At 40.3% G+C, this 22,754-nt stretch overlaps 2 protein-coding genes across 3 annotated transcripts in view; one reads left to right on the top strand and one right to left on the bottom strand.

Moving 5' to 3' along the window:
* Positions 1–3,471: 3,471 nt before the first annotated feature.
* On the bottom strand, positions 3,472–21,248 carry mrpl37 (mitochondrial ribosomal protein L37). Its single transcript, XM_043699640.1, has 7 exons — positions 20,811–21,248; positions 14,310–14,493; positions 11,607–11,722; positions 9,680–9,865; positions 9,209–9,363; positions 7,995–8,201; positions 3,472–3,742 (listed from the first exon to the last, which is right to left on the bottom strand). The coding sequence occupies exons 1-7, from the start codon at positions 21,133–21,135 to the stop codon at positions 3,665–3,667; spliced, it is 1,251 nt and encodes a 416-aa protein (XP_043555575.1). The 5' UTR covers positions 21,136–21,248; the 3' UTR covers positions 3,472–3,664.
* An 86-nt stretch (positions 21,249–21,334) lies between these two features.
* LOC122554510 (NADH-cytochrome b5 reductase-like) overlaps positions 21,335–22,754 on the top strand; it is a 31,714-nt gene continuing 30,294 nt past the window's right edge. For both annotated transcript variants that reach the window (XM_043699643.1, XM_043699642.1), the window contains exon 1: positions 21,335–21,483. The gene's annotated coding sequence lies outside the window, so the exon portion shown is untranslated. The remainder of the gene's footprint in view (positions 21,484–22,754) is intronic.

Below are 22,754 nucleotides of genomic sequence, written 5' to 3'. Positions count from 1 at the left end.
CCACACATTCATCTGATCTGTCCTCCTATACCTATCCTCACTCACTCGTAGCACTGGGAATAATCCAGATATTACTATCCTTAAAGACCTCCTTTTTAAATTCCTGCCTAACTTTCTATATTCTCCCTTCAGAATCTCATCCTTTTCCCCTCCTATGTTGTTAGTTCCAATGTGTACAATGACTTCCTGCTGGTCCCTCTCTCCTTTTTGAGAACATTCTGCACTCTCTCCTAGAGATCCTTGAATCTGGCACTGGGGAGGCAGCACACCGTTCTAATTTGTTGCTACCAGTTCTCTGCTAAAACTGTATTTCAAAGCTCTTTAGCAAGTTAATCTCTTTCTGGAAGGTAAAAGTTGCATCTATTACAATTATCTCTCACATCAAGTTCTTTACAAGTATCTCTCAAGGGTTTTTATTCACTTTCTGGATAGCAGCTGACTTTTCTTACAGCCTTTCATATTCCTTTTTTCTTCACACTTGCCTTCGTTAGATATGCTTTCTAAAGATTCAAATTCTAGCACCTGTTCTATGTATTTTCCTTCTATAAATATTTGAATATTTGCTGATTTTGGCACATCTAACACCTTTGTGTGCAGCTTCTGGTCATTCTCCTGATAGGTTTGCAGCATTTAATAAAAATTGATGCAATGTTCTTTCATTAATTCTAGATACTCATCTATTCCAACTGTTTTTACATTTCATTTAGTACCAATCTTGTCTCACTCTCTGCCATTGTCTGATCCAATGAAATAAATGTGAACATCACTTTTTCTGGCTCAATCAATAATTTCAGGGTTTTTATTTTTTGCATATGGCCCTCTTCACTATGCATTTTTGCATCCATGAAGTATACCGATTCTAACTGATCCAATTCTTCAGCATATTACATTGCTACTAACGCTTGTTCTTGTGTCTATATTATTTTGTTACAGATATTTAACAGTCTGGAGCTTTTCTCAGTCTAATTAAGATACAGCCTTGTCTAGCAATGTAAATTTAAAGTTATAGGTAATGACTTTTTTTTTAAAATCCAGAAGTCATACAACCCTTTGGTCCAACTCATCCCACCTGCATTTGGCCCACATCCCTCCATACCTTACCTATTCATAGTTAACAATCACACAACACCAGGTTATAGTCCAACAGGTTTATTTGGAAGCACTGCTTCTTCAGATGGTTGTGGAGCAGAATCGTAAGACACAGAATTTACAGCAAAAGGTTACAGTGTTATGCGGCTGAAATAAATTTAGACTAAGTCTTGCATCTTCTAGAATGGTTTTGCAAGTTTTGGTTCATTAATATGTAAATCCCAGAATCCCTTTTAAGTCACATTCTCAAGATAACTTCAGGTTTTCTAACAAAATGTTTGATCTCAGCTTAGACAATGTATTAAAGGTGTGAGGTTAAAGTCTCTGTGTCCCTATCTTGAGACAGACTGGTTGTATTTCTAAAGTGGGATTTACTGAATCTTATATGGATTGATGTAGGATATACATTTTTTTGAGCACAAAATATAATTCAGCAAATCAGATTCAACTCATAAACTTGTGTATGAGAGCTTGATAAAGTCTGGGTGTGAATATGATAGGTTGTAAGTCTGTGAGGGTGTGTGGGGATGTATGTGTGCACGTACGAGAGAGAGCTTGTTTATGAGAAGGGTGTGTGTGTTTAGTGAGGTCACCAAAAGTGTGACATGAATCCAAGGCCCTGGTTGAGGCCTTCCTCATGGTTACCAGCCTCTGCTTGGCCACTTTGAGTTGTCGCTGCAGGCAAGGATATCCTGAGGCAAGAGACATTGGTGAGACCAAGCAGACACTATGACAACGAATGAATGGATACCACACAACAATCATCAGGCAAGGGTGTTCCCTTCCAGTCAGGGAACACTTCAACGGTCTGGGATATTCTGCCTCGGACCTTTGGGTGACCATCTTCCAAGGTGGACTTCGGGACAAGCAACAATGCAGAGTGGCTGAACAGAGGCTGATAGCCAAGTTTGGCACCCATGCGGATGGCCTCAACCGGGACCTTGGGTTCATGTCACATTATACTAGTGATCCCACTGCATTATACACTCCCACATGTACCCCCATACACTCCCACACACGCACCCTCTCACAGGCCTACACCTCATCTCTCACACACACAGTCACTCCTGCATGTGCACACAAGTTTATGGGGTGAATCTGTATTTGCAGAATTATATTTCATTTTGCTCAAAAACTGCATAACCTACAGTCAATCCATGTAAGATTCTGTAAATCCCACTCTGACTCAAAATTGGGACACAGACTTTAACCTCACACCTTTAATGCGTTGTCTGAGCTGAGATTACACATTTTGTTAGAAAACCTGAAGTTATTTTGAGAATGTGACTTAATATGTAAATCCCAGAACTCCTTTTAAATGAACTGAAACTAGCAAAACCATTCGAAAAGGTGCAAGACTTAATCTAACTTTAATATATTTCAGCTACATGACACTGTAACTTTTTGCTTTAAATTGTGTCTTACAATCCTGCTCCACAACCACCTGCTGAACTATAATCTTGTGTTATGATTTTTAACTTTGTCCACCCCAATCCAACAGTGGCTCCTCCAAATCATTACTTATTCATTTACTTATCCAAATGTCTCTAAACACTAACGGATACCTACATCCACCACTTCATCTGGCAATTCATTCCACACACTAACCAGTGTTTTTTTTAAATTGTACCTCATGTCCTTTTTAAATCTTTCTCCTCTCACCTTAAAAATATCCACCTTAGGGAAAAGACCTTTCTTTTTCACCTTATCTGTGCCCCTCATGATTTATAAACCTCTATATGGTTACACCCAACCTTCTTTGCTCCAGTGGAAAAGGTCCCAGGCTATTTTTTTTAACTCGCCCCCTCCAGTACCGGTAACATCCATCCTTTGGCAGGGCAAAGTGAATTGTACACATTATTGCTCACCCAACATTTTGTACAACTGCACATGATGTCGCAACTCATACTTGAGGAAGGCAAGTGTGCTAAACACCTTAACTACTCTGTATGCAGGATGCAAATTATGAATTGTGTCCGAATCCTTGGGTGTCTCTCTTCAACAGCTTTCCCCAGGGCCTACCATTAACTGTATAAATTCTGCCCTTGTTCGCCTTACCAAAATGGAAAAAAACTTCACATTTATCCAAATTAAACTCCAGCTGCCAGTCTTTGGCCCATTGATCAAGATCCATTTGTAATTTCAGATAACCTTCTTCACTGAATACTATACCACCAATTTTAGTGTCATCCGCAAACTTACTAACCATGCTTCCTAAATTCTCATTCAAATCATTTACTTAAAAGGACAAAAAAAGTGCATTTTGACACTTGATTGGTGCATAATTTCTGTAGTGTACATGCTTTCTTTGAAATTGGGTATAATACAGATGAGCATTAAACAGATTGTGAAAAAATATTTTTAATGAAGTAGTATTATTCATATAAATTCCTAATTATGAATCGAATAATACTTCTGAACATAATACATTTGCTTCAATTGGAAATAACAATGACTTTGTATATGTTTACAGTTTGTACCATTTCTGGTATCCAACGAAGATCCTTTGTTTTCCTGATACCACCAGGTATGTAACAACTCTTTGCGATAGCACTGCTCTGTTGTCCATGTGGTTCTACACAGCACCATGCAAGTACATGGCAAGGAACTTACTGAATGTCTCTGGACAATATCCAGACAGCCCCGCAGGAACCTAGGGAAAAGAAACCTTCAGTCTCTGAACACAAGCTGATCGGCTACTGTATATTTTTTTCTAAATTACATTCATGGGGTTGTTATTAGACCAAATTAATGAGCATTCCAAGTGAGTACAGAAATAGAAGGTCAGACAGACGAATGCGCAAATGCAAAGGTGGTTCAGGAGGGAGAGCTTTAGATTCCTGGAACACCAGAACAGTCTCTGGGGAGATAATTCTGGTTCTGCTTCAATAGTATAGGTGCTGACTTCCTTTTGGGGGGAGGGGGGGAAGAGGAAGAGCGAGCAAGCTTTGCTTGTGTTGTTAGGGTGTGTGAACCCGGACAGAATATTACAAAGTAATGAAGTCTAATATGAGGTTACATTTCATCTATGTGAATGAATAGAATAGTTACTAAGACTAGGGAGTTAGAGGTTCAAAGTTTGTGAGAAGATTTATAGCTCGGGTGCTCGTCGTTGTGATTCTGTTCGCCAAGCTGGGAATTTGTGTTGCAGACGTTTCGTCCCCTGTCTAGGTAACATCCTCAGTGCTTGGGAGTCTTCTGTGATGTTTCCTTTGGCATTTATAGTGGTTTGTCTCTGCTGCTTCCGGTTGTCAGTTCCAGCTGTCCGCTGCAGTGGCCGGTATATTGGGTCCCGGTCAACGTGCAAGGACTGCACAAAACACTACATAGGACAAATAGGAAGACAGCTAACGATCCGTATCCATGAACGCCAACTAGCCATGAAATGACACGACCAGCTATCCTTAGTAGCGACACACGCAGATGACAAGCAACATGAGTTCGACTGGGACAACACTATTATAGGACAAGCCAAACAGAGAACAGCCAGGGAGTTCCTAGAGGCATGGCACTCATCCACAGATACCATCAACAAACACATCAACCTGGACCCAATATACCGACCACTGCAGCGGACAGCTGGAACTGACAACCGGAAGCACTGAGGATGTCACCTAGACAGGGGACGAAACGTCTGCAGCACAAATTCCCGAGTTAGAGGTACAAGATTGCCTAATGGTATTATAATATGGCAGTAACTGAGACTTGGCCTAAGGAGGAAGAGACCATAGTGCTAAATATTCTTGATTACAAGGTTTGGAAACTGGTTTTAAATAAAAACCAAGAGAAGATGCCATTTTTGGTTAAGGAGAGCACTGCAGTGGATTGAGAATTCAAGGACAGACATGATTTGGCTGAGCTAGAGCAAAACAATAAGGAAGTTCAATACATTGTTCAGTAGCATATACAAGCCAGCTGGGGGAAGAAAATTACAAGAGGTGTAAATATCAGAGAATAAAGCAGGACTTTAATTATCAGGGACTGTGGTACTGTGAAGGACAGTGATGGACAAGCAGTCCTAGATTGTTTAGATTTTGATTAGATTACCTACAGTGTGGAAACAGGCCCTTCAGCCCAACAAGTCCATACTACCCCTCCAAAGAGTAACTCAACCAGACCCTTCTCCCTCTGCCTAACGCACCTAACCTATGGGCAATTTAGCATGGCTGATTCACCTGACCTGTACATCTTTGTATTGTGGGAGGAATCCCACAGAGACACTGGAAGAATGTGCAAACTCCACACAGTTGCCCGAGGCTGGAATTGAACCTGGGACCCTGGTGCTGTGAGGCAGCAGTGATAACCACTGAACCACCTCTAAGCGTTTAGGACAATTTTCTACAGCAGTATGTATCAATTCCCCAGTGTGACTTGAATGACTTTCCTTCTCCTTGTTGGAAAACATCTAGGGGAAGTGGGAAGTGATCAGTGTATCATAAGATCTAGGATATTGGTAGAAAATGACAGTGATCAATCTAGAGTAAAAATAATTAACTTGCAGCGAGTGGATTTGAATGGGACAAGAACAGAGTTGGGCCTGATAACCTGAAACCAAAGGTTGTCAGCAATAAACAGGAGCCAAACAGTGTGCTGTCTTTCAAGACGAAATGGTTTGTGCACAGTGAAGGTAAACGAATCCAGAGCTGTCTAGGTGACAAAAATTTTAAAAATATGTGCTTATAACAGTTGTCAGGTAGTAAGTACAGTTGAGAACAAGCTGAATACATAAGGAGCTAGAGTTTCCAAGGAGTGCTGATCTTGTGCAGATTGCCACTCTTGTTCTTTTGTGGAAGACAAACAGGCTCCTTCAGAATTGTGGAGCCATACTCCACTCAGGCAGCTTGTTCTCTGTGCAGAACTGTTGGGAAAAGCTAACTACACTCCCTGCTGTGTGTTGGAACTTAGTGGCTGACTGTAATTCTGGATCTTTGGCAACTATTATCAAATGGTAAGTACATAAGGTTAGGATGCTGAGAGGGTGCCAGATGGGTATGGGGGCATTGCCAGGATGGCAACACAATTAGTAAAGTGCCACAGCCATAATTTTTTTGCCCAAAATATAAGTGACTTGTAACCATTCTCATAAACCTTCACATTCTTTCACCATAATCATGAGGGGTCTGACAGAGTGGGTTGGGAGAAACCGATCCAACTTGTAAACAGGTTGAGAAACAGAAGCAAAATGTGAGGCAAGAAAGCAATTTTTGTCCACAGTAAGTAGGGCTACAGAACACACTGCCTGGAATGTAATGGAGGCAGTTTCAATAGAGTGTTTGAGGGCATTGGAATGATTACGGTCACTCCTAATGTTGTGGGTTCCCTTGAGGTCAGCCCCAAATACAATTCTATTTTCCCTCTAATTGACAGGTCCCTATTGATTGTCTACAGTAAAGGACGGCACAATGGTGTAAAATGAATCCCCAACCTCATAACAAAGATTTGGTGGATTTAAATAGAAACAATGTGCAGGCTTACAGGGAAAATTACAGTGCTCAGAAATCCAGTAAAGAGGTGAGCTGATTAGCTTCCTGCACCATACAATTGAGACTCGCAATTCAGAGGCTGAATTGCATAAACTTTCAACTGAGTTTAAATCCCACCACCATGGTAGCTGGGAGTTTAATTTATCTAATTGGAAACACTACTTAAAAACTGGTAGTGGGAATGTTAACTGTGAAACCACTAGTGTTGTAAAATACTTGTTTTACCCTCATCTTTAACCAGTCTGGCCCTCCTGTAACCTCAGACCCACAGCAATATGATTGCCTTTTTATTATCTTCTGAAAGAACCTAGCAAGCCACATGTTGTATTCAAGACAACAGGTCCCCATTACGTTCTCCAGGACAATTTAGGATGGGTAATAAATATTGAACTTGGACAGTGATGTCCATAAACTTTAAATGAATAAAATATTGGAGATAACTTTTGTTCATTGTTAAAACAATCCAATTCATTTACTGTGAAACTTGCCTACTGGGTAATGGCCGCCTACTTGCGGAGCGATTCAGAGAGCACCTCTGGGCCACCCGGACGAACTAACCCAACCAACCTGTAGCACAGCATTTCAACTCCCCCTCCCACTCCACCGAGGATATGCAGGTCATTGGACTCATCCACCGCCAAACCACAACAACCCGACAGTCGGAGGAGGAGCGTCTTATCTTCCGACTGGGAACACTCCAACCACAGGGGATGAACTTGGACCTCACCAGTTTCTTCATCCCCCCTCCCCCCACCTTGTCTCAGCCGAATCCCTCCAGCCCGGCACCGCCTTCCTGACCTGCAGTCTTCTTCCTGACCCCTCCGCCTCCACCCTACTCCGACCTATCACCCTCACCTTGACCTCTTTCCACCTATCACATTTCCAACGCCCCTCCTCCAAGTCCCTCCTCCCTACCTTTTATCTTCTCCTGCTGAACACTCTCTGCTCATTCCTGAAGAAGGGCCTGTGCCCGAAACGTCAAATCTCCTGTTCCCTGGATGCTGCCTGACCTGCTGTGCTGTTCCAGCAATAAAGTTTCAACTTTGATCTCCAGCATCTGCAGACCTCACTTTCTCCTACTGGGTAATACTATGCTAGCAACAAAAAAAGCTTACTTCGAGCCTTACTTAGAGTCCACATTTATTGGACCAATAAAATTGAGCTAAGTTACCTAGTGTCATGTACAATTAGTTTGTTTCTGGTCTCAGTTGATCACAGTCATTGTAGTGAAATAAACTCAGTCAATGATGTAATATGTGGAATAGGGTGTGACACAGGAACTCATTTGTCAACATTAACTGAGCAGCCCAACAGGAAGACTCTCTGTAGATGCAGACATCAACATGCAGGCAGGGAACTACTGATACAAAATATGTCACTGCCTTTTAAGGAACAATTTGCCAAAGTTCAAACTGTACTCACCTGTATCATTTTCTTTCTGATTACCGGGAGGCACTTTGCATAGTCATATAGTAGCTGATCTTGATCTAGCCAAATTAGGTTTTTTACACCATCATTTGATGATTGCAGATCTGTGGTATTTAACTGCAATACCAGGAATTGGAACATCCTTCCATTTGTGGCAATGCATTGTACTGTGATAGGATTATCCAGCACCTTTGGCTCTTCCTGTGAAATAAAACAATAAATCAAGATGTTTATCTAATTGGAGTGTGTGCACTTGCAGTTGCACCTTGTGGTATCATGCCAGTCCAAGCTTCAGTAACACAGCAGCAATTATAATCTATGGTTAAAGATGATGGAGGAAAGTCTCCAGTTTCAAGTTACTGGGAATTGATTAATTGTCATAAAACATTACAAAAAAAGTAGATCAGGCTATTGAGCAGTCACCAATTTGTAAAGGAATGTACAGACATTGCAATGACTGATTTTCCAGATTTTACAGAATTCAGTAAAAAATTGTTGCAGACTGGTTATTTGTTTCCTGCTTATAATGAATTTTATTTCTGAGTCAGGACTAACTCTCACTTTTCACATTTGCCAACCTTAACTCCCCACCTGCTGGTGTTGTCCACATTTACCTCAAACAATCAGTGCAATAAACAGGATTCTGGACTTTCAGCTATATTCATTTATGTGAAAAGAGAAGGCAGGCATTTGCTTCAAAGTTCCCTTTAAAATATTACACCATTAGCAACTGAATATAAATATATATACATATACAATGCTTGATCTGCTCAGTGCATTAGAACTATGTTAGGATAAATTATGCATGTACTTTTGGAAAAATCCAATTCTATTTTTGTCCCACTGGGAATACTTTTCTGAATCACTGTTTTCCTTTTTATCCAAGGCCAAGGGTTTCATCCAATCACAGCCTGTTCCTACAGCCAGTTGTTAGTAGATGCAAAAAAATAAATCCATTAAGCAGACTGAGACAATTGTTCTGAACACATTTCAGAATTTCGTCCCTCTTTAGTGTTAACACTGAGTGCTTGTCAATATAGGGGTTCTTGGTGTCTCTATAGCTTTTGCAACTCTCATTTCTTTGGAAAGAGTTAGAGAAACAAATTTGCAAAGTGCTTGTTCTACAATATTGTCTAATACCAATGACACTGAGTTGAAGTTAAATGGAATTGCTACTTCATTAGTTACCAAATGAAGTAAATACTTACACCATATAGCAGCTTGGCCCTTGCAAAAGCATTTGCAAATGTGAACATGATCATCTTCGCCCTCAGTGGCTCAGGTTTGAACCTAGCTGTATGAGCAGAACACTCTGTAAAATACAGTGTGTGCGCGTGAGGAAAAGGGTACCCATCACGGAAGCCTGTACCAACACAATTAATAAAAATTGTAAATGGGTAAGAGTAATGTAGAAGTCCTAATCTTCCTCAAAAAACTCTTATATGTAAACCACATTGACTTTGGAATGCTTGATATAAAAATTCATGTCACAAACAATATTTCATTCAATTGAACTAATTGATTTGATTAACCATATCTTTTTCAGCACCATGAGATATTTCATTCCTTCCATTTAGTCCCTTCAATCAATCAACAAAAAAAAAGGGTGCTCAGTGTTTTGCCAATTCCAAAAATGAGTGGTGTTAAGCTGCATAATAGCTAATGTATCAAAAACTTACCTGTATCATTATGTATTTCATAGATATTAGTTTGTTGCAAGTCAATGTTAGGAGAGATGGGATAGAAGGTTGGAAGGACATAACTTTCAGTGCTTAATATCTCTTCTTTTCCTGCTCCTGTTGGTAAAGGTTGCTTACTACTCAGGAGGATTCCATTTAAACCACTAATCCGGAAAAGGTCAGATTCTGCAAAGAAATTTAACAGTCATCAATCCATGTGCTAACCACTATGTTCCATTTGCTTATCAGAAGGTCTGTAGTTAAATACTATCCCCTCTCAATCATGTGCATTTGAAAGAGGAGTACAAAAATAATATGCAAAATGAACAGAATACATAGACATCTGAAACAAGATGGATGCAGTTTTGATCATTTCCAGTTAACCATTTGCTGACAACTTCAACCTGAGCAAAAAGTAATTTTTTTTCAGTTGCTTGATTTTTTTTTTTTATTAAGTGACCACAAGCGCTACAGACGAATGTAAAGTTCAAACCCACTTTTTCTTTGAGTTAAATTGCTTATTTTTGGTTGAACTGCAAAATGTAAATTCAGCATGAAAACATTAATCTTATTAGAAGATCAACCAAATGTACTGGCATTTATTTACATTTTGGAACATCACTAATAATTACAATTACTGTTGCGTTATAAAGACAGGCTTATGTCACATTAATGTGATAATTCATAGGCTGGTTTCAGACAGACTTTTTAAAAGACACTAACTGCAAATGAGGATCATTTACATCCACTCAAGCATGCAGATGAAGCCTCAATTAAGGTAGCACCTTTGCAACTGCAGTTCTTCCCTAGTACTAAACTGGAGTGAAGCTGAATCCACATGTTTGCAATCCAGAGGCAAAGGTGCCGCCAACTGTGCAACAGTTGATGCTCAAAACAACAGAGGAAACTCGATTATCCGAAAAGCGGATTATCCGAAGGAGATCGCCAGGTCCCAAAGGAAACGTTACATCAAAGATGTGTTTCCAACAAATTTCCCTTGCATGTTACAGTAGACGAGAGGGAAAATGAAAAGGAATCTTTATCCACACATTACGACATGGAACAAACAACCTGAAAGAATGGATAAAAGCAGATATTCTTACCACTCTGAAAGGCAACTGGAGATGTACTTTAAAATGTCTAAGTCAGAAGTTTTTATGACTAAATTGAGAGATGTTTCAAAGACCTATGACAAGCATATAGCCTCCTTGTGTAATTTTAAAAGATTAAATTGTACCATCTCTCTGGACATTAATCTTTTAACATTGCATTAAATTGTTCTGTCTTTCTCCAGTAGCTGAACATTTTGGAAGTGGGTGTGGATGACTCACTTTATTTAGCCAGCCACTTACTACTACTCTCCTGCTATCATCAAATTAAACTCTCATTCAGTCCCTTCCATTCAGAAATGCTTTCAGAGCCATCCCCCAAAGCTAGGGCATAACATACTTGCATTATCTTGGGGAATCACTGAGTCTAATTATTCCCAGGATTAGGGCATTGACATTTACGTTATCTCCGAGGATGACCTCAACCACACACTACCCCAAGTACAGTGGTAGGATATGGGGAAGAGGAAGAGGCCTCATTTTGACTTGACTTCGCACAACCAGTGAAGAGTGTCAGAGCGGTCACCTAACTTCTACAAGCTTCAATAAACTTTGTGTTTGCGGAAGTTGGTGTGTGCAAATTGCTTCTTGTATGAAGCCTCGGCCAAAGAACCAAACACTCTGTGCTTAAGATTCTATGATTATATATTGTTGGAAGTTTCCACAAACGGGCAAAACAATTATTTTATTAGAAATTAAGCCAATGAGTGTTACATTTGTGCGACCTAGTATAGAGTATTCATGGCTTTTACCATTGAAGAGAAAGGACAAAGACATTTTTACACATTACTACTTAAACAGAAGTCACATTGGCAAACCTCTCTCCCACATTGCAGTCACACGGTAATTTTCAGCCAGTGTCCTGTTTCCAAGTGCAGGAAATCGGGGCTGCAAGATCCTGCATAAGTGTAAGAGGTTCTGCAGCAATACAGGGCTGAAAATGAAACACAAAGGTTAGACAGAAAATGGAGAGGAGTAAGGTACAGTATCCTTATTAAATGTTGTTATACATTCTAAGATCAATATATCCAACTAGATCCATGCTGGTTTCTCCTCAGATTATATAAAGCTGTTGAGTTTTCACTAATTTTTTTGTGGTGCAATGGTAGTGTTCCTAATTATAGACAAGGGGCAAAATTCAAGTCTGACCTGCTCCAGTCATAAGAAAATATCTATCCAACTAGATGAAGATCTGAAGCTTTCTCTGCAGAATACTGAACTCAGAATAATTATTCCCAATAAAACTGGATGTGAAATATTCAATTTATGTTACAAGTATGCAATCTTTCAGAGGGAGTTTAAAAAGTCTGTGCCATGGGTTTTGCTAACAACTAGGTCAAGACTGAGAAAACATTTCTCTTAGATTACAAGTGCGTCAAGAGCTTATTTCACCAGCTGTTAGCCATGGTTTAGCAGTGCACACTTTGGTCTGAGAAGACTATGGGGTTCAAGTCCCGCACCAAAATGTTGAGCACAAAATCTAGGCTGACACTCAATTGCAGAACAGGAAGTGTTATTTACTGGAGGGTGCCTTTTTTGGTTGAGATATTAAACAGTTTCATATCGACTGCCACAATTCAAAGAAGAATATTCTTAGTGTTCAGGCAAATATTTATCATTTAATTAAAACGTTATCTGATGATTGATTAACTCATTGCTGTTTGTGCAAATTTGCTGCCAGGGTTTCCATATTAAAACTGTTACCATTTTACAGTTAATTATTTACTTTTAAAGTGCTGTATAAACATTATTTTTCTTTCAATATGGGCTGGGTTGATGTAAAAAGATTGATATCTAACTCTACTATTCTTCAATTTTAGAACCCATAAGGAATTATGTTAGGGCACAGCCACCCAGCCAATAACCAGGAAAGGAAGAGGAGGGAAAACACTGTTTCTGCTTCCTTCTGCTCTTATAACTGTTGTGTGGAAAGGCATCAGGAATATCTATGCATGTGCACCAGACTCTCATGATGGAAACCAAGGAAAGAACAGCATGAAAGAACAAAGGGAAAGGCAGAATCATGATTCAGGGATGGAAGGAAATAAGAGATGTGACTGAGTCAGAAAGGAGGATGGAGACTACACAGTGTCTTGTATTCCTTACGTTGTGTGAGCTGTGTATTACTGTATTGCTACTAAATGTAGTTGTTTCCTATTTTTCCAGTTCAATATGAAATTAATTAATTTAGCACCCAGACAAAGTGATCAGGAATATAGTTTACTGATTCCTAACTGGTACCATTATTGAGATAATGGACCTAAACCAAATGGGCAATCATGCTCTGCAGCATGAACTAGCAAAGCATCAGATTTAAGTCATCAATGCTTTAAATTGGCATTGGATCTGTTGAAAAAGTTAGTTGGTGTCACTGCATATTGGTTAGAAACGTGTCTCCACATATTCAGCATATGCACAGACTGTCTTTACCAGTGATGTCTAAGGTTACAACATAAGAACATGGTAATGATTTGTAAATAGAATCAGGGCATATCCAGGATCACATCACTGGAACAGTATTTTACTGCAAAATGGAGATATATCCGTAAGTAAAAGCAAGTCTTTCCTGGTAACTGGTTTAAAAAAATCCAATGAAATTAATTTAACAAAATGGCCACCAACACAATAACAATATAAAAGCAGCTCAAATTTAAGATTAGATTAGATTACTTACAGTGTGGAAACAGGTCCTTCGGCCCAACAAGTCCACACCGAAGCGCAACCCCCCAGACCCATTCCCCTACATTTACCCCTTCACTAACACTACGGGCAATTTAGCATAGCCAATTCACCTAACCCGCACATTTTTGGACTGTGGGAGGAAACCCATGCAGACACTGGGAGAATGTGCAATCTCCACACAGTCAGTCGCCTGAGGCGGAAATTGAACCCGGGTCTCTGGCGCTGTGAGGCAGCAGTGCTAGCCACTGTGCCGCCCACTAAGAATATTGCATTATATTTAACTGTCATCTTGGCTAGGATCAAATATAGTGCAAAACGATTTTAAACATAACATTTTAAATACAAATTCAGCCTGTAGTCATGCCGTATCTCAGGCTTTACCTATGGACTTTACATAACAAAACATGATAAATTAATGTACCAGTTAATACAAAGTTGGCAGCCTTTTAACAAATAAATCTTGTTAAGAATTCAATATCAGACTACAAATAGTATTACATTAAAAACCCTTCACTTTCTGCAGGGAAACTGCAGAAAGTGAAGGGTTTTTAATGCAATACTATTATGTTAGACTCAATTTCTAGATTTCTCGTATGGTCTAGAAGTTCCACCAACCATCCACTTTATCCTACACTACAAACATATTACAGCAAGTATTATGTTTTCCTTCCTTGAAAGTGCTGCCTCTTCAGACTGGAAAGTTTCAAATACTATCAGGAATATCTCTTTCATTTTTGGTAAGAATTCCATCATTTTTACCATTGACCATGTAGAATTTCTCAAGAACTACACATCTAAAATTCCAGCTTTAATGTTAATGACAATATATTTCTGCTTACCAAAACCGATTTCTTTTAGGACGAATTTCAGTGGTGCTCCAAAAACGAGCATGACTGATAGCTGCCTTAACCCTCTCATCCTGGTCCTCAATATAATTTGCAGAATCTGCAGCTATCCTTAGTATCTGCTTAGGAAGACCCTCTATTAATTTAGATTTGGTCAGCCAAAGAGCTTGTTTAACACCTGGAAATAAAAAATAAATCCTAATAAGTGCAAATTTTAAAAAAAGCCACACTATTTCAGTTAGCAAGAATGATTTCATTGATATATACTAATAAATTTCCCACAGTATTGTTCACTGTCAATTATTGAATAAAAGCTTTTTTACAGACAAATTAGAAACAGAATTCATAAGAATTTAAAAGATTGCTTCACAAAGCTACATGGTAGCCTAAGTCTGAAAGTACAAAATGTTTACAGCAAAATCGAATGGAAAGCAGTAGGCACACTAAGGAAGCAATCCTTAGATCGGATCTAAGCTCTGCACTTTTGCCACATCCAGTCATGCATGCTGATGGATAATCAAGCAACCATTAGAACACCTTGCTAAGATCTTCAAAACTGAGCCCCAACACACCAGTGCAAAAAAACAAGATTGAAATTTATTTGCAACCATCTTTAGCCAAAAGTATCCAGTAAATGATTCATCTTGGCCCTTCCTGTGGTCCTTCAAACAATTTGATTCACTTCACATTATTAATAAGTGGCTGACACTGGATGCACAAAGTCTATAGGTTCTGAAAACATTCATGCAATGTAAACGAAGACTTCTGTTCAGAACTAGTAGTGACCCTAGCCAAGTTCTTCCAGTCTAGCTACATCTCTAGCATCCACCTGACAATTAAGAAAATTGCCAGGTAGGTACACAAAAGGCAGGGCAAATCCAACCCAGCCAATTGCTACCCTATAGTTTACAATGATAATCAGCAAACTGATGGAAGGGGACCTCAGCAGCGCTGTCAAGTGCACCTGCAAAGGAAATACTTGGTTGCTGCTGTGTTAGCATTATAGCCTTGGTTCAAATGTGGATGAATGAGCTGAACTTCAGAAATGATGTGAAAGTGACTGCCCTTGACATCAACGCAGCATTAAACCAAGTATGGCATCAAAAAGACCTAGTAAACCTGGAGTCAATGGGTTCAAGGGAAAACGCTTCCTGGAGAGTTTCCCTTGGAGTCATGCCTAGCAGAACAGATGGTTGAGGTGGTTAAATGTCAATCATTCAAACACCAGGACATAGACTCAGAGATGGACAGCTTGGAAACAAACATGTCGATCCAACTCGTCCATGCTGACCAGATATCCTAACCTAATCTAGTCCCATTTGTCTGCACTTGGCCCATATCCCTCCAAACCTTTCCTAATCATGTACCCATCCAGATGCCTTTTAGATGTTGTATTTGCACCAACCACCACCACTTCCTCTGGCAGCTTGTTCCATACACGCACCTCCCACTGTGTGGAAAAGTTGTCCTTTATGCCCCTTTTAAATCTTTCCCTTCTCATCCTAAACCTATGTTCTCTAGTTTTGTACTCCTCCACCCCAGGTCTATGTTTCCTATTCATGCCCATCATGATTTTATAAACCTCTATAAAGGTCATCCCTCAGTCTCAGACACTCCAGGCAAAACAGCCCCAGCTTATTCAGCCTCGCCCTGTAGTTCAAAATTCTCCAACCCTGGCAACATCCTTGTAAATCTTTTCTGAACCTTTTCACGTTTCACAACATCCTTCCAATAGGAGGTAGACCAGAATTGCATTCAATATTCCAAAAGTTGCACAACCAATGTCCTACACAAGTTTTCTTCTGCTTTTATGCTGTCCCTTGTCAGCCATAATTGTCTCGTTCTCCCTTAGTGCATTTCTTCTTTCTAGGAATGAAACTATGTTGTGCCTCCCAAATCACTCCCAGAAACGTCTGCAATTGCTGCTCCACTGTCTTCCTCACTCGTCTCCCCTTACAACAATTTTTGGCCATCATGTCTTTATTGTTACCTTGTTAATCTGATTCTAGCTTCACCCTCGTAAACTGCAAGGTGAATTCTGTCATATTTTGGTTATTACTTCTCATATTCCATCACCTTAAGCTCCCTAATCAAGTCTGCCTCATTACACATCACTAAATTCAAAACTGTCTGTTCCCTAGTGAGCTCTGCCACAAGCCACAATCTCGTAGACATTCCATGAATTTCTTTTCTTGGAATCTACTACCAACTTGCATATTGAAGTCCCCCATGATTATTATAATAGTGCTTTTCTTACAAGCCTTTTCTATCTCCTAATTTATTTTCTGCCCCATACCCTGACTATTGCTAAGAGACTTTCACACAACTCCCAGGATACTCTTTTCTTTGCAGTTCCTCAACTCTTCCAATACAGATTCTATGCTTTCTGAACCATTATCATTTCTTACTATCAATTTAATTTCATTTCCACCCTCTTCTGCCCATTTGCCTGTTCTTTCAATAGGACATGTATCCTTGAACATTTAGTTCTGAGCCCTGATTCCCCTAACAACTGTGTCCCTGTGATATCCACATCATACCCACAAAATTGAGCTGCAAGCTCATTTACCTTTGTTTCATATACTACACTTAAGTACCACACACTCAATCCTGCCTTGATCACCCCTCTTCTCATAGATGACCACTTATCTGCTGTGTCTGAAATTATATCCCTGACTCTTTCAATACCCTGTCCTATTATTTATTGTGGAAACTTTAATAACCTCACCTGACAGCACCAACTCCACCAGCAAGAACAGCATCCTCAAACTAGTAGATCTGTGCCTCACAACCCACTTCACCTTCAATAGCAATATCTACAAACAAATCAACAGGATGCCTATGGATCACCAATATCAGGACTCTTAGCAGCAGCAGCAGCAGCAGTAACACAGAAGTTAGAACGAAAAGCTCTTCCCAGGATCCAGCCCAAGCTTTGGGTCCACTATGTGGATGACGCCTTTGTCATCACGAAACGTAACAAATTAAAAGAAATCCACAAACACATGAACAACATCCTTACCGGTAAAATGTTCACCAAAGAGGAATAGAACAACAACAAACTCCCCTTCCTGGACATCAGAGCAGAATGAAAAGCCAATAGTGAGGTGCAGACCAGCATTTACAGGAAAGCTACATGCACTGACCAGATATTCAAATACAGGAGGGATCATCCCAATACACACACAAGGAGCTGCAGCAGGACATTATTTAAACGAGCCACAAGACACTGCATCATCCAGGAATTATGAGAAGCCAAGGAAAAACACCTATACAACATATTCAGGAACAATGGGTAGCCAATAAGCACTATTCCCAATTCCCACACAACAGACCTAAACAAGAAGGCACAACATGCCCAGAGACTCTATCCACCCTGCCATACAGTAAAGACATCTCAGAGATGATGACCAGACTACTCTGGTCCCAAGACATCATTATCACCCACAAACCTACCACCTTTCTGAAACAGCTCCTGATGAATTTAAAGGACTCTGTACGACCAACCAGCAGAACGAACATTATATACATAATACCCTGCAAGGACTGCAACAAACATTCCATTGGACAAATGGGCAGGAAACTAGCAACCAGGACACATGAGCAGCAACTAGTCACCAAAAGACATGACTATCACTAGTATCCACACACATAGGCAAAGAGGGACACAAGTCCGACAGGGACAATACATCCATCCTGGGACAGGTTAAACAAAGACACGCACAAGAATTCCTAGAGGTCTGGCATTCAAACTGGAACTCCATTAACAAACATATCAAGTTGGACCCCATTTACCAACCTCTCAGAAACAGAATTGGAAGTGATATTACCCACCACAACGAATGAAGACAAATAAATAGCAAGCAGGACAGAACACCAGCGCTCCATCGGAGGCTCACTGATGATATTACTGAGCGTAGTGATGAAACATTAGAGAACAAATCTGCCAGCTCAGCGACCAAACCTATGACCTGATCCACAACCTAAGCTACAAATCTTCCCCAAAGTCGCAATGTATAAAACAGAAATGAATCAAACATTTTGGGAAAAAAAATATGGGAAATAGAACTGTGGATAAATTTTTAAAAATATTAAACTACAGATGATTTAGGGTACAAAGTTTCATACAGTTGCATTTACAAGTGATAGAGATACATAAATGCAGCAATAATTAATGCAGATAAATACTCATAAGCTAACAAGTTATCCACAAGTACATTTAAAAATAACAAATATAATGAGCATGTGCATGCTAATTATTAAAAAAATTAAAAATTAATATTTGCAGCCAAAGTAATTTCAGAGCTATATTAATCTAATAGACTGAAATACACAAATGCAATCTTATGCAGATGAATATTCCCCGCTCACTATCCAGGTCCACCAACATATGTTCTACATTCAGTGTTTTTTGCTGCAAAACGAGGCATGTGAACCTCTTCTCTTAAGTCCAGCCATGATCTTACCAAAAATAACAGGAAAGGTTTTTTTAAAAATCATTTTGAGAATCTTTAAATTTTGTTTTTGTATACAGTCCTGACTAATTTGAGATTGACGTTTGAAAAACATCTGTGAATCCATGTTGATTCAAGTTGAAAACATGAGCTTCTCATGAATTCATACGAAGTTTCTTGACCTAGGGTTGGTCTCACGCTTTATGAAATGGGGGTTGGCATCACTGGATGTGAGCCGTGTTGTGGAGACAAACAGTCTAAGTGATAATGTCTCACCAATTTGCATCATTTTGTTTGCCCTGTACATAGATGGAGGGACTGCAAGCTATGACAAACTTTAGAGCTTGGAATAGGGTACTGAGAAGAATGTCATTGGTTAGTCTTACATTCAATTCTATTTGAAGCCTCTAATTCTGAACCAATATTCACCGTATTTTGCATAATCAGAAATAGACAACTTCAACATATTCAATCTCTCAATTGGTCCCTTTTTCCCCTCAAAGTTCATAGATTGCATCATAAAGAGGGCCTCTTGATCAAAGAGGAGGGGAACTATCTGCGACTCAGTGGGGTAAGCTGGACTCCAATCTTTGCTTCACAAACTGTACTAAATGGCCACTCAGGGCAGTGAAACTTGAACTAATCACAGCAGTAAAAGCTGTCCCATTGAGGAACTGGTTAAGGAGGGACAAGAAATTACATGCTGGAGGAAGTACTGAAAATGTTCACTAAATGAATCTGTTGGTTTGGAGAGACAGCCTGAACAAATTAGGTCTATATTCTCAAGTTCAAAAGTATGAGGGGGGATCTCATTCAAAATTACACAATTCTGAAAGGCCATGACAGGGTAAATGCTGAGTGATTGCTTTTGCTGGTCAGGGAATCTAAAATGCAGGGGCACAGTCACAGAATGAGGAATTGTACATAAAAATAATGATGTTATGCTTCAGTTGTGCAGGGCACTGGTAACCTCATGTTGAATATTGTCTGCAGTTTTTGTTCTCCTTATTTAAGGAAGGATGATAATCAGCTGGAAGCAATTCAGAGGAAGTTTACTAGCTTAGTACTTGAATTGAGTAAGTTGACTTTAAGAGGAGAGGTTGGACAGAATAGGCTTGTTTCCACTGGAGTTTAAATAATGGAGGAGTGACTTGGTTAAAGTATATAAGATCCTGAACAGTCTTGACAAGGTGAATATGGAAAGAATGTTTCCTCTTGTGGGTGAGTACAGAATTAGGGATCACTCTTTTTGAACAGAGTCAAGGAGAAAGTTGGGTGGCACGGTGGCTCACAGCACCAGAGATCCAGGTTCAATTCCTGCCTCAGGCAACTCTGTGTGTGGAGTTTGCACATTCTCCCCATGTCTGCGTGGGTTTCCTCCGGGTGCTCCAGTTTCCTCCCACAGTCCAAAAATGTGCAGGTTAGGTAAATTGACCATGTTAAGTTTCCCGTAGTGTTTGGTGTAAGGGTAAATGTAGGGGAATGGGTCTGGGACGGTGTGGACTTGTTGGGCTGAAGGGCCTGTTTCCACACTGTAAGTAATCTAATCTAAAGATAAAATCTTTCCCTCAGAATTGAGGCACTTTGGAACCCCTTCCTCAGAATCACTGGACACTCAAGGCAGATCTGGGATTGTTCAGCAAGGGAATCAATTGATGGGAATGTATTTCAAAACGTAAACAAGTCAACCATGATCTTACTAAGTGGTGTAGCAGGTTTGAATGACATACTTATGTACCCTATTCGTATTTCCATACATGAGAATCGATTATTTAGGACTGAAATGAGGAGAAGCTTCTTCACTCAGTGTTGTGAACATTAGCAATTATCTTTCCTTGAAGTTAGTGAAGTTTCCATTGTTTAGTATGTTAAAGGCTGGGGCAGACATATATTTTTCGTGTCTCAGAGAACGCGGGATATAGGAAATGACCAGGAAAGCAGAGTTAAAACCCAAACCCAGCCATGGCTGTAATGACAGACGATATAGCTGACTCTTGCTCCCACCTATCGTGTTCTTGTAGCCAAACAGCCCTGTCCTTACCCTCCAACATCTTAGTTCTCTGGTGAAACGTGAAACACGGCTTCTCCTTGTACAGCGGCATTTCCTCATATTTGGGACCCCGGCGATGCCACGGGTCTTCCCATCCTCTGTCCCAGGGTGGGCATTTGGGGTCGGCTAGGCCCGGCACGTAGTGCATTCTGTCCCAATAAGTGATAGGCTCCAGTCCGGGGATTTCTACCGGCTCCGGCATTTTCTGCGGTCGCTGGGCTTGGGCGGATAACCCAGCGGCGACATGGAGGGTACGGCAGCCTGACAAGGCAGGGACTAAATTTACCGCTCGGACACCCGAAGCCCGGCACCACATAGCGACGAATTTAAAAATAAAAGAAATCTGCTGGTTAATCCGAGGCTTCAGGAGAAAAGTCAGGCCGGTTCGCGTTACTGTGACAACAAGGTTCCGAAAGGCATGACGGGAATTAAACTTTGACCGCAACTGTTAGGTTTGATTGACATTGGAAATGGCCAAAGAGATAGAAAGAATCGCCACGTTTCACCAATGAGAGAAGAACCTGTCTAGTGGGCGGGACCAGCGGCGACGGTTGGAGGTGTTGGGATTGTCCTGGTTGTTGGTACACCGTATCCTGAGCCTAGACCGAGCACCTCAAATGGGATTTGCAGCCCAACCACTGTGCCAGCTGAGACCACTTCATTAGTGAGCTCTGCCTTACTTTAAAATAACGATTTACTTTTTCTCTCCGTAGGCTTTGTATCATTAAAGTACCAGTTTCGGTCCTTTGAGGCTCAGATGTTTTGCTGAGTAATTTTCGCAAAGGAGACATTGAAGGAATGCGCTTTTGTCAAGAGTCCTTCATGTTCTTGGGACATCCCATGCGTGCCACAGGCCAACGAACCTTTCGAAGAATGATCACTTGTTCTGTCTGATTTCAAACACGGCTGCCAGTTTGCAAACACCGAGGTGGTGGTAACCTGATGAAGGAGCAGCGCCCTGAAAGCTAGTATTTCCAAATAAACCTGCTTTCTTCCCACAGATGCTGTCAGACCTGCTGAGCTTTGCCAGCAATTTCTTTTTTTTATTGTTGGGTCATTGGTGTTGCTGACATTTATTGCCCATCTCCAATTGGCTTTCAGAAGGTGATGATGACAAGCTTGCTCGATAGTTTGAGAGTCGACACATTAATTTGAACAGATGTCACACATTGTTAAAACACGGTAATGAACACCAGTTTTGTTCACTAAATAACACTCGTGAACCAGTGAAGATTCACTTTTACTGATCCAGTTTTTTTTATTTCTGTACTCTAAAATGCTGATTTACCCTAACCACTGACTCTATATGGCATCTATCTGCTACTGAACCAAATTGGTTGAAGGCTTGGTGTCATATTTGACCTCAAGATGTACTATCAATCCCATTAGACTGATGCAAAGGTGCCAGTGTTGGACTGGGGTGGATAAAGTTAAAAATCACTCAACAGGTTTATTTGGAAGTAGAAACTTTCAGAAACTCCTTCATCAGGTAGCTAGTGGGGCAGGATCATAGGACACAGAATTTATAGTAAAATATCAAAGTGTGATGCAACTGATGTGATGTATTGAACAAACCTTGATTGCTGTTAAATCTTAATCACTTAGAATGGGTTGCAGGTTTTGATTCATTTGATTTGCCAAATCCCAGAACATAGAACATAGAAGAATACAGCGCAGTACAGGCCAGTCGGCCCTCGATGTTGCACCAATCCAAGCCCACCTAACCTACACTAGCCCACTATCCTCCATATGCCTATCCAATGCCCGCTTAAATGCCCATAATGAGGGAGAGTCCACTACTGCTACTGGCAGGGCATTCCATGAACTCACGACTCGCTGAGTAAAGAACCTACCCCTAACATCTGTCCTATACCTACCCCCCCTTAATTTAAAGCTATGCCCCCTTGTAATAGCTGACTCCATAAGTGGAAAAAG

Source organism: Chiloscyllium plagiosum, chromosome 11, assembly GCF_004010195.1.
Source record: "Chiloscyllium plagiosum isolate BGI_BamShark_2017 chromosome 11, ASM401019v2, whole genome shotgun sequence".
In the NCBI taxonomy this organism is placed as follows: Eukaryota; Metazoa; Chordata; class Chondrichthyes; order Orectolobiformes; family Hemiscylliidae; genus Chiloscyllium; species Chiloscyllium plagiosum.
Note: the sequence above shows the minus strand (reverse complement) of the source record. Positions and strands in the feature narration are given on the sequence as shown.

Coding starts and splice junctions, on each gene's coding strand:
- mrpl37 (XM_043699640.1), bottom strand. CDS start 21,135: ATGTGGTGCCGGGCTTCGGGTGTCCGAGCGGTAAATTTAGTCCCTGCC. Junction 11,723..14,309: donor CCTAAAAGAAATCGGTTTTG/GTAAGCAGAAAT, acceptor TTTCATTTTCAG/CCCTGTATTGCTGCAGAACC. Junction 3,743..7,994: donor TCAGAAAGAAAATGATACAG/GTGAGTACAGTT, acceptor TCTTTTCCCTAG/GTTCCTGCGGGGCTGTCTGG.